This window comes from Oryzias latipes, chromosome 1 (genome assembly GCF_002234675.1).
Source record: "Oryzias latipes chromosome 1, ASM223467v1".
Taxonomy (NCBI): domain Eukaryota; kingdom Metazoa; phylum Chordata; class Actinopteri; order Beloniformes; family Adrianichthyidae; genus Oryzias; species Oryzias latipes.
This window is the reverse complement of record NC_019859.2, coordinates 17,223,446-17,236,302: the sequence shown is the minus strand read 5'-3', so window position 1 is coordinate 17,236,302 and position 12,857 is coordinate 17,223,446. Positions and strand designations below refer to the sequence as shown.

Below are 12,857 nucleotides of genomic sequence, written 5' to 3'. Positions count from 1 at the left end.
ATATATATATATATATATATATATATATATATTATATCTATATATATATTATATATATATATATATATATGATTTTCTCCACATTTGACACTTTCACTTAAGTGTTTACCTGCCCAAAACGAATAAATGTTAGCCCATAACTTATCTACATGTTGTTTCATCATTACAGAAAAGTATGAATTTTGTTATTAGTCTTTATGCACATCCTTTCTTATCACGGGTCATGTGTGGGCAGAACAGGAAGGAAAATAAAGAGCCCATTGTTGTCCATATATACTACATCTTCTCTGACCTTCAGCCTATCAGAGGGAGTGTCCAGCTGCAGATAAGCACTGGGCCGTGTTACACTTGACACCTGCACTTGCTGGCCCACTGATTGCCCTCACAGAATGCAAATAGTACACCAACATCTCGCTTGGATCCTCCCTGTAGGCTTGCAGGACGGATGTGACTGCACAACCAGACACATGTTTGGTAGAGGGAGACTAGTGAAAAGAGGAGAAAAGAAGCAGAGGGTTTGAAATGAAAGAGAAAAGGAAAATGCTGTGTTTTTGTAAAGGTGGTACGAGCGGAGGAGGAGAGAGGGACTGTGATTATCTGATCTGTACTTCCCGGCCCATCACCACTCAGAATACCTTGGAGCTATTGCCGACCTCTCTCTGCAAGGGGAAATTTCACAGCAGGCATTAGACATGGCGGCTCAAGGAGCGCAGATCTTGACAGCATCATGGCAACAGGAGGACGGCAATGAAGAGACTCCCCCAAATTGACATTTAATCATCACAAGAATGCACTGGTTGAGACTCCAGAACCACCTCCAATGCTGCATAACCTCTTGAACTATATGCGCTCACATTCTCCAACATCCCCTCTCATGCAAACTCGTGTACACAGACGCACACAAGCACTGAATTCCTACTCTCAAACCAGCTTCAAGCCAGAAAAATCTTGGAAGAGCTCCTAGATTTAATCTCCCCAACAGTTTTTTGTTGTCTTTTGCCATTTTTATGCAAAACGCACTAGCAGAGCAGAGCACAAGCAAACCCCAATTTATTTATGTGTGTGTTTTGTTGTTGTTGGGTTTTTTATGTTGTATTATTATTTTCCAAATGAGAAACTACAGCAGACAGATTGGCTGGTTTTCAAGACACACGAATGGGCAATAATATTTGTTTCTTTCATGAGAGCTTTGTTCAAACAAAATGTCAGCGGTGACGGTTTACTTGTAAACACCTGGTCTCGAACAGCCAACAGCTGTGGTAACACTAAACCTTTGCGCCGCACCGGGGATAATTACACTATTGTAGTCATTTGAAACCACATACTTACATCATTCTTGTAAATTATTGTCAAAAATTGGAAATGCAAGGAAAAAAAACACATTTATGCATTTTCCTTTTCTCTACCTTTTCTTTCTGTCTTTTTTTTTTTTTTTTACCTCAGCCAGCATAGCGACATTTGCTCCCAATCCAGTTTTGTAGATCCCGCTTCAGACAGAACAGTCCAACGGAAAGCAGAGTCTTCCATTAGTATTTTGTGTGACACAGAGAATTAAGACTCAAATAAAAGATAGGGACATGGAGGGGAGGGATAGATTATTTAACCAGCAGCTTACACCGCTGCAATGACATCTGTGTGACTCCTGGAGCCACACGATGAGACAGGCGAATGAGGAGTGCCTTTAAATATGCGAGTTTAAAGTCGGGAAAGACTTTCTGACTGCTTTAATCTTTATCGCTTCTTACAAAGTTCACAGATAGAGAGCCTGAAGTGGAGGACAGACATTGATTCAGAGTCACAGGTCGTATAGAAGATACAGCAGAGCTCAAGCAGGTGAAAGGAAAGAAAGTAAGAGGATTACAAACTCTTTTGCAGGAAGTCTGTTTCATTTGACTAAATACAAATTCCTCACTTTTTTGGCAATTATAAAGCCATCGACTGATTCGGCATTTACTTGCGTGCCTTCCAGCCCTTGAGTGCTGCTGTGACTTTGAGTCGTTAACTTTGACAAATTGTGACAGACTTTTTTATTGCCACCCAATCATGAGAAACAAGTCTGTGGCAGAGGAGTTAATGAGTGGCATGTTTCTCCTCTTCCTCCACCTCCTTCATTCTGCTCCAACCTTTTCAGTTAGATTCCCTCCGATCCCCCCCTCGCCCCCACCATATTTATAATTTTACCACATCCTAACAATAACACGGCCGGTACTCAGCACAAAACACGCGGCCTAATGAATCTCATGCCTTCACCGCGGTGAAATGGCCAGTAAGTATTACCAGCTGTGACACTCTCTCCTCTTGGCAGTGGCATTGAGCTTGGGAGCGCAGGGGTGATGAGGTTTCGGAGGGGGGGGAGGGCATGCAGACACATCTGAGTGCAGCTGGACCAGGGAGTAAGAAGAGTGTATGTCGGGGGGGGGGCAAGGAGGAGGAAAAAAGACCACAAGTCTTCGTGTTTCCAGCTGCCTTTCTCAGGGGCTCGGTTTTCTAGCCCTCCTCTTGGTTTTTCGCAAGGCCCTTCTAGTCCCTGCTTACTTGAAGAATCACAAACACACACACTTCCACGCACATATGCACACACCCGTATTTCCACCCCCACCCCCATCTTCCCTCACATTCGTCCATCTTTGTTTGGACAAGGCTCAGGAGTTCCAGAAAAGCTCTCTCAGATGTGCTGAAGTAAGGGAAAAACAAAACAAACTGTCCCTCACACAACACACACACACACACACACACACATTTAGGCAAAATTCATATGAACGAATGCCGCTATTTAATTCATCCGAAATACCGCTCTGGGGTCACACTACCTCAGTCATACATGAACAATTTCACACGTGAGGAGAGCCAACATACCAGCATCAACAGAGGACAAATTAGCAAAAAAAAAAAAAATGCTGATGCATTTTTCTTCTTGGAGGTAAGCTTTCTAGCACAGAAGGTTACACCATGTATGTGTGTTCAAATACAGGATCACAGGACCAGGCGGGGCTGGAGCAAACCTCGACATGTGTTACCTCTTTGTAATATTGACTTTGTTATAGCTATCCGAGTGGGAGATTGGAGCCAAGAGCAGTAGTGGGGCCCTCTCAGTTAGCTACAAAACAAGCCCCGGTACTGATGTGAAAACAGAAAAACACGTCCTTAAAACACGTACTTAAAAATTCAAATCAACTCGAAAAGGTTTCTTTCACTTGCAGCTGACCTTTAGGTTTTTATTCTATGAATGTATTCTTGTTGGATTTTGAGTGTTGGGTGGGCTGCTTCCAGAGTTGTGGGACTTCCTTCCTGTATGAGCTTATGAGCTGAAAAATTTAAAATTCTGCATGTCTGTAGGCTAAACTTAGAGGTGTTTTTAGCATCATGTTGTGCCATTTTCTCATGATAGAGGACATAGATGAAGATAATTTAGCTCAAAATGTTGTTTTTTACATATTTCTTTATTCAAATTGTAAATCAGGAATAGATGAAGGAATAATAAAATAAGCTTGTAGGCGTCACATAGTACCTATGCTGGGAGGCTTGTAGACATCCTCATCCAAGCTGGCATCTGGCTCAAAATTGTACAGCTGGTTGGCTCACCATTTCTGTTGCACCGCTAATGTTAGGTTGCGGGTGTGAGGGGCTGTAAGCTAACGGGAGAGGATTGGGACAGTCCAACCCACGACTTAGAGGTGAATTTCGCTGCCACTCTACAGAAACTGATTATATACTGATTTTGCCTAATAACAGCATAATCATAATTAAAAGAACACTGGGAATCCTTTGAAAATAGCCTAAAGATGATTAGACTGTCACCCACAAAAAAATGTTGTTTTTTTTCAAAATAATTTTAAACATTATGAGCACAACATGGTGCTCAGTGAAAACAAAAGTACATCGAAGCTGCTGTCTAGAAGAAAGAAAAATGTCAGTAGACCTTCAGCTATTCAATGACTCCTGAAAACCCAAAGAGAGGCTCATATGCTCTTTTGCTTTGCACAATTAAAAGATTGATTATCATTTTCCTGTTCCTACCACTCGGAATCCCATCTTGTCTCCTTCCCCTGTGATGACTTTGCTTGTACATTTGAATAATGAAGGCAAGTCATTTAAATATTCCCTCTGTATTAAAAAAAAAGATGCTTTTTTTTTACACGATGCAGCAATATTAGCTATGTTAATTGGGCTCTTTGGACTTTCCTAATAGAAAGGCTAAATTAATTACTTATGTCGACAAAATGTCAGACATGCCGATCTAATAACTACAACTATTTCCAGCAGTGTTGTTTGTGCAGTTTTGTCTTTGTGTGATTGCGGACAGACCGTCAGTGGCCTGATTTAGAGCTAATGAACGAAACAGAAGCAAAATGCTTTGACGTCGTCTCCACATTTCATCTGCAGCTCTTCAGAGTCCTTCTCTAATATTCATCGCCTCTCCTCATACTAATCAGCCACAATGGTGCTGACTGTTGTAGTTGCAAAGTGACTGGTGTTAGTTTGTGTCTGCGCTTTGGAAGTGCACCCGCACACATTTTCTTATTCTCAAACATGCCAATCTTCAGTCCACTCAGTAACCAAACTTATGTGTTTGTGTGTGTGAAGTGTGTGATGTGTTCATTAGTGCGTACTCACCACGACTGGGGGCTTTGAAGTGTTTTTTTTTTTTTTTTTTTTTAGCTATTGGCTGTTTTTCAGTCTTGCAGAAAAACTATATCAGCTCATTTTCCTCAAGTATGCATAAATAGTAAACTCCGGGTAAAAAGGCGATGAGGAGACGTTAGGAATATTAGTAAATGTGGGATGATCAGATGGAGGGTGTGTGTGTGTGTGTGTGCGCGTGCATACGCATGTATTAGTCTGCACAGACACGTGTACAACCAGCGACTGCAACAGAGGCCTGCTGATGCCATGTTTCAGACGACCTTTTTGAAGTGGAAATGAGCTGCCTTGGTTTTATAACTAGTCCATTCTCACAAAGTCAGCAAACTCAGCCACCTCTCCAAAGAACTGCAGACACTTCCCCGCCCAGCCCTGTGGTCAGCATGCAGGACCAACTCACTGTCAGAGCTCAAAAAGCATTTTATCTGCTGTTATTTTTTCACCCCTCAAAATGCAATTGCTCTTTAAGTATGTTAGAGTTTATCTAACTTTAATTTGATTGCAGATTTTAATCTCTTTTTGCCGATTGTGTCTGCATATTTCTCTCCTTCTCTCTGTGCATCTGGTGAATTACACACACATGCATGTTTGAACCTGCGAGAGCACCTAGAGGGTCCATCCCCAGCCGTCCTCGGAGCAGGGAGCGACAGCTGTATGGTGATGCAGTAGCGATAAGCATCATCGGCTTGCTAGAGACTAATTGGTCCGCAGCGATCCTTTGAGTGGCCCCGCTAATTAATTAGAAAGGCAGTGGAGCTGAAATTTTTAATCAGGACACCAGGCTCTCTGGCAAGCCTGATGAAAAAAAAAAGACACATCACCCCATCATTCCATGTAATCCACCTGACAGTGATCCCTGAAGCTGACACATGAAGTGTGTTTTGTGTTAAGGCAATCCTATGCTCTGACCAGGGAATACAAAGTACATCTATCACAAAACTTTATAAAGAATTTGAATTTTTTTTTTTTTTTGAAGAATAACCCTGCTGCAAAATGTATGATCTATTTACACAAAATAAGAACTATTTGCTGCAGTTGATGGGTTCAAGAAATGATTTAGCTGCTGATCAAAACTGAAACAGGAAGCAAGGGAATGTGGGAATAAAAGAGCCACAGTACATACAATATTATGTCCTTAGTTTTTGCTTTTTCTTGATTTAGTTTCTCCTTTAAAAACAATAGGCCTGAAAAAAAGCAGGACTTTGTTCAAAAGTGGGCCTGAATTGTTTTTTGGAATTCTCCCACAAAGAAATTGACCCAACTGTGTCGGGTGAAGTTGAGTCCTGAAGCTGCATTCGCAGTTTTTTCCACTAAACAGCCACAGGCTGGAAGGAATCAGCTAAAAATGCATAATAAAACAAAATAAAATTTCTGCACACCCCATTACTTAAGTCACACAGAACAGAAGGACACTTGTAATAAAAAAAAATTAATCTTAAAAATCATAAATAACTTAAAGAAGCCCTTTAGATTCACAGACTTTTTCCGTCACATCATGTGATGACACCAGCTTTGTGTGAGCCTTAATCTGTGTGACCATCTTGTCTTTTCTTTACACTAATCAACCCACCGGTGCTATCAGCCTGTTGCTTAGCCCAAAATAAACACACACCGCCTTTTTATTGCTTTGTTTTCACAGGTCATTAGTGGAAGGAGAGAAGACGCATTGATTAGTTTTCCAGACCAGTGGATTATTGTTGTGTTATGACTATCATCATTAAGTTTCATTAAGCCTGTGGTTGTTCTTGTTTCCAGAAAATGAAGATGTTGCATGAGAGGCGAGTTGGTAGGAGAGAAGACGGCTCGACAAGCTAATCTATAACGTTAGGCCAGTCATGTAAGAAAAGAAAAAAGGACTTTTAACTGTATATCCAAACTACTTTAAAGCCAGGAGGTTTATTTCTTTTTCAAACAAATAAAACTACCCTTTTTTTCCTTTATGAAATGGTTCCATCAGTTATGTTTTCACAGCACTATTAAATAGGGAGACCGGCCTATAACATGACACACTTTTTTTTAAAGCAAAAGAGAGATTTTAATGCAGTATGAGTCCAGGGCTTTTTTCTTTTTTGCCCAGCTTTGTAGTTGTACAGATTCTCCATCAGCAAAGGAAAAAATCGTCTCTGTCGCTAGACTAATTAGTATGTGTTAGATAGTTTGTAAAGGGCGGCCCTCTGTAATGTGTACTGAAGTGGAATAAAATGGCGGGGCAAGGACTGTACTAATGGCCCACTTCCTCTCCATGGGGACCTTCGCCGCGGTTGCGCACGTGCTGGCATCAGTGCAGCCACGGGGGACTCGCAGGGTCCATGCAGCCTCAGGGGCAGCAGCGTGTGTACAAATAATGCACCATTTTCACACAGCATGGAGCTATTGAAGCCCGCCTGCTAGTGACAATCGCACTTTTCCAAACAAACACACAAAAATAGCGGTAAATGCAGAGCGACAGGTCGCCTTTTAGATTTATCAGGGTGCCAAACAGCCCCAGACAACTGGCGCCTGCGAGCTGCACGACGCTGGCAGATGCATTATTTACAGGAGGAGCCGGAGCCCGCTCTTTTGGCACTTACAGGCAGAGGTGCTGAGCACCATCATTGAGCGAGTGTATCTTTGTCGGAGTGAGTAAACAAACAGCGGGGACGTGGTGCGACACACCAAACGGCACGCCACCCAGACACTAACACACACGCAAGCTCATTAAGAAGCTACAGGGTAAGGTGCCTTCCATATTTATGGGCCCTATGTATCCCCAGGTGAAATGCCGGGATAAGACTAATGTGTACATCACCAGGGAAATGCAGGAAAGAAATAGTTTGATCAAGAAATGAAATTCAGACAAAATAACAAAATGTTGACATGCTTGATATTTTGAACAAAAACATTAAAGAAAAGCCCTTCCACAAAAGATACATAACTAAAATGTTTTAACCCCTTGATGACTGTGAAAACAAATCAAGTGTTTGTGCTTTTATAGATGCTAAATTTAAGCTACGTTTTGGAGCCAAAGTGGTTTGATTGCATCAATAAGCATCAAAGGGTTAAAAAAATTTGTCATACATTCATTCAATAGTTTTTTCTATTTATCACTTGCAAGAATTATATTTTGGAATTCTCCATCCAACAATACATTCATCATCCCAAATTGCTGTCTCATGTGAGGAAACAAGAGCTGCTATTATGTCATCAAGCTGTTTAACCTGAATGCTCCCCGTGTTTCATCATACCTGTTGACACCATTCAGAGTACAGCCCAGTATGTTTCTCTGCTGGATTTATGAGCGGCGGATTTCTCTCTTGGCATGCTGGTACTTGAAAGCTTGTGTGAAATGTGAAGAACGGCCAGTTTCACTTTGACCACCTGTCCCCAAGATCATCAAATGTCAGTCAGTGCATTTGCCTGTCAGGGTTCCCTCTGGCACCTACAGTAGCAGACAGGCCGGCTGGCCTCAAAGGGTTGCTCTCATTTATATCCAAAGAGAGATCATTTTGTGGGTAAAGAAGCAGTTTTTTGGGGGCAAAATCTGTCCTTGTTTATTCATTTTTTTGTACAAATTCAAGCATTTTAACTGAATTTAATCCTAATTTAAAAGACACAACCATGTTCTTGCTTTAAACCCAAAGTCTTGCACTGGATGCATTTTTAATTTCTTTATTTGGTCTGTTTTTACCTGTAGGTGAATACACGTGTCCTGCACGTGTAATCTGAATATGAACATTTATGCAATTTTCTTTGAAAAAAATCTAAATTTCCCCAGTTTAAATTAATTTATTGAATTATATCTTTTTGTAATGCTCATTTTTACTATATATAATTTTAAAAGTGAGCAATTTAGCACTTTTAAAAGCAGAGTCGGGTCTTGACAAGAAAAAGACAAGTGATAGTTTAGTTAGATTGCCATGTCCCATCCAAAATGTGTTATGTACTTTATATAATCTAAATAGGATTTATGCGGTTAGAGACAGTAGTTTTTACAGTGCGGACTGAGCAGGTAAAGACACATTCATTTCGCTTGTGTGTGCGCGCATTTGCACAGACTCATAAAAACTGAATGTTGTTGCTCTTGATCAAAGATTCCTTTTTTTTCCTGAGTTAACTCTGCATAAGCCCTTGGATTTAACAATAAAATAACACAAGCAAGCGTAATTAGCAATTATTTTTGGTCAAATTAAGGCAGAATCACATGCAGGAGTCATCATCAAGGCTACTAAACTGTTTTATAGCTAAAGGTGTGATTAATCTTTATTTCTTCAAAACCAGTTCAAATAAGAGGATTGAGAGTAAGAGGATAAAGAATGTTGCATATTCTTATCTTCAAATAGGACAATAATCCTGTTTCTTTTGATTTTTTTTTAGCCTAATAACATAGTTTTTCTTCTAATGAATGGTCTTTTTTTAATTATACCCACTTCCCTATTCCTACTTTATCCATAAATGATGAGTCTCCATCACTGATGGGACTGGACAAGGCTGTAGCCAATGGCTTATGAGATGACTGAGCTTCCTTGGTTTGGCAGCCGCTAAAACCAGCCTGCGCGCGTATTATTAGCATTTCTATATGGGGGCGTAACTGCAGCTACAAAGGGAATAATGTGTGTCAAGAGAGTGTAAAATTAGAACCAAAACCAACACTGCTCTTTAAATCCACTCCCCAAGTCCCCACTTCTTCACTTATGGCCAAGCTTACAATGTCAAACACTAATAAGCCAGCTAATTCAATTAGGAGTGCAGTTCTTACAGACTCGCTAAAAAGAGACTTTGTGCACAGATTCCCTTACAACTCTATGCAGAACTCTTCATCATGAAAAAGTGGCCTTTATTCAGAAGCTTCCATGGATGAGAGAGGGAACTTGTTACTGAGCTTGTTAGCAAAAGACCCTGATCTGAGGCAAGAGATGTGTGACTAAAGCTGGGTCTCTTAAGTGTCTGTCACCTTAATCTAACCCAGGGAGAGCTCTTTGTAGGCTGTTTCCTCCGTCTGTCTCCCCGCTCGGAGCGCTCCGCAGCAATCTGGGATGAGCCCTGCCGTGTAGCTGCAGGTGACAGGGAGCTCTTCCTTGTTGTCAGATCCTGGAGCTTCCACATGAAAAACATTTCACTGGAGCTGCTGCTTGATTTTTTCTTTTCTTCCGTCCTCTCTGTAGATCTCAAAGGCTTCAAGTACATGAGCGATACAGAAACAGAAGGAACCAATCTCTTACTCCTTCTGCGTCTCTTTTCTTTTTTGTCAGGCTTCTGCCAGGACCTGCTTGTTCCGTTTCTATATCTGACCAGCCTTTTCTTGTTTCTGGTATCCACCCACCCACCCCTCCGGTTTATAGATCTGAAACAGGTCTCGGGAGGAAAATACAAGTCAAGCCATTGTCATTTCAAACAGCGTGATAACTAGACGCTGGGCTGCCCACTGACAACTCAGGGGAACTGGTCCTGGCTTTGACTGTTAACTCCACTCGTCTCTCTGTCTTGCTTCCTGTTCCTACTTTTATCACCTCCTTTCCCTTACCTTCTTTGTCTTTTTCTTTCAACCCCCCCCCTCCTCCCCTCTGCTCTTCCTTCTCACCCCCTGCAGGAGACTTGGTTTCTGGTTGTTGTTTGCTGCTCAATGCTGATATTTCTCGCTCCTCTCTTCTCTCCTATCCGTGCCGCAGGGGGCCGAGGGGAATAGTTGTCTTAGTATGTGTACCAAGGTCAGGGCTCTCCACATGACAGTTCTTTGCCTTTTGACAAGGCTGGAAATCAATACTTTCGGACTTGTGGCTCTGCCCTCGGTGTAACAACAACAACACTGCACGGCACAGAGCGCAGCTCACGCACCTGACACATCCCCAACCAGCCCTCAGGCCCATGCTAAGGAACTCCTTCCCCTCCTGGTCTGACCCTTTCCCCTGTATGCGTTTTCTCCTCAGGGCCTCCAAACTGCTGTAGGTTATGTATGTCCATCTTTTTACCTATTTTTTCTTCCTAAATTTGTCTTTAGCTTCATATGTCGCACAAGGAGATTTCAGAGTGCACATTCACTTCACTAAATGAAAGAGAAACTGTAATTACAGTACGCACAAAGCAGCGCCACGGGTGACATTTTTGATACGACACTAAAGCTTAACACGACTCTCAATGTGAGTTGTTTTCCATGGCAGATGGATGTTCAGAGAGCTCTAGAAAGCTCTGGTGGATGGCCCCACACCAGTTGTTAGGTTTGCCTCTCGGCCTGCCTCTAATGATGAAGGAGAGCCAATTACATCCCCTATTGTTCGGCAGCCAGAGAGAGTAAAACTCCTGATCTCAGCCTCTGCCGAGGAGAGTCACAATCCGCCCGAGTCCACAAGTCTCTCTCTAAAGGCCACATAGACACATTTACGGAGCGAGAAACTGGACATCCTTCGCCAGGACTCCATCTGCCCTCATCCCCAAGGCTTGCTCTCCGGGTTCAGCTGGAGTAAGGAAAGTGCATCAAATAAAACAGCCACTTTAATGAATTGGATATTGAGCTGTTCATTAAAAAAAATCAAATTCCTTTGAGTCAGCAGGGGATACACTTTAACATACTGTAGTTGTATCCTTGGAATGAACATGACTGGTTTAGAGGAGTTGTAAAACATTCGCTGCATCTGATGACTTTCTTGACTATTTGCCAAAGATGGCTGACGTTCAAGAGCTGGGAGGTGTGAATGGGTAATTCTTCGCTATTACTTGTTTTGTTCATAACATGTTGTTTTAAATGTTCAAATGCTAAAATCTGGAAAAAACTAGCAATGCAGCTCTTTTAAATAATCTTTTTTACCTCAGTCAGAGCTCCGTCATTAAAGACACGGATAAACGTAGAAACAAAAGACCTTTTTTTCCCCCCCTTTTGAGGATTTATCTCAAGCTAACCACCTTTAGCTCTGCCCTCATTTGATGGAGAGATTTAACGGATGCTGTCCTCCTCCTCCTCCTCTTCTTCCTCCTCCTCCTCTGCTTCTCCCCAGATGAATGTGATCTAAGCAGCCACATCGCCCTGCTGTTTTTTCACAGTGACAGCCTTTCTCATGAATTAAAAGAGGAACCCATTGATTTTCTCATTGCTTAAATTTGCAACTTAATCCCCCAGATATGTCTAGAATGTACTGCTCTGTCAATAAACAGCAAGGCCACTGACGGAAGGCAAGGGGAAAAAAAGGAGGAAGAATAGGATGACAAGACAAAGGAGAGAGGGGGAAAGGGCAGTGGTAGTGATAATCGAGGCACTGTCTGGCTTTTTACTAACATTCCACATTGTTAGCGACTGAAATTGTTACACTGACTGAAATAAATGACTGAAAGTACGAGCCGTGATCTCAATGGACCGCACGGTCACTTTAGTCGGCTTTGCAAAAGCAAAAACAGCACATTGTTTATGTCTATGAAGCTAATAAACCAGTCACCATTCTGCATCTGCGTAGTGTAACCAGCCATCTCGCATGACCTTGCAGCAATCAAGTATCGTTATGCAGCAAGAAAGCCAACATCGTCGAAAAAAGTCGTCTGGGGCTATGATGGAAAAAGCACACTTGTCCCATCTGAGTGAGGGCCATGAGGAAGTAAGGCGATATCACAACCCTGCCCCAGGAGCAAACAAGGCACAGAGCCCATGACCTAACTCACAACCAACACCATAATGTTCTCATCTGACTCCTAATGTAGTCTATAAATCTGTGGTTCTCTGCTCTACATCAACGTAATGCTCGGTATCAGTGGCTTTAAATGACAGCAGCACACCTTGCTGGTCAGGAGCTGCCTGAAGCACGAGATGAAAACATGTTTTGGAGAAATTCTGGGAAGGCATTTGACAGTTTCCTGATGAATAACTGGACACCAGATTAAGTGTAACACAGTGACAACCCCCCCCCCCCACCCCCTTCTAGATGTTAGCCTCTTAGACTCCATCTCTGGTTTTTAAACCCTTCTCCATAATTCTCTGGGGTGGTATGGCTCCTTGCCAATAGCCGTGCTGTTGTTGGCAATGGATTTCCGTTGTGGCCTCAGAACTTGTGCAGCCCATAATATGATACACACATCAGCATGTGCATTACCATCTGCAAATGCTGTGCATTAAGCATTCAGTAGATCAACACATGTACTGTGATTATGCAAAGAAAAAAAGAAGCAATACTATAAGATAATGTAGGAAGCAAAAGGGAAATAAAAAAGAACAGTGTATCCTTTACAGGGTTCATCTGTTTCCAGTTTGGTGTAGATGC

At 42.1% G+C, this 12,857-nt stretch overlaps 1 protein-coding gene across 4 annotated transcripts in view; it reads right to left on the bottom strand.

Annotated features, from left to right (window-relative positions):
- Positions 1 to 12,857, bottom strand: part of LOC101155255 (zinc finger protein basonuclin-2) — a 90,840-nt gene that overhangs the window by 53,033 nt on the left and 24,950 nt on the right. The window contains exon 1 of one of the 4 annotated variants that reach the window (XM_023960194.1): positions 1,439 to 12,365. The exons of the other annotated variants lie outside the window; for them this stretch is intronic. Coding sequence (XP_023815962.1) covers positions 1,439 to 1,450 — 12 coding nt within the window. The 5' untranslated portion in view covers positions 1,451 to 12,365. Of the gene's footprint in view, positions 1 to 1,438; positions 12,366 to 12,857 lie in introns of those variants that run through there. 4 annotated transcript variants of the gene reach the window in all.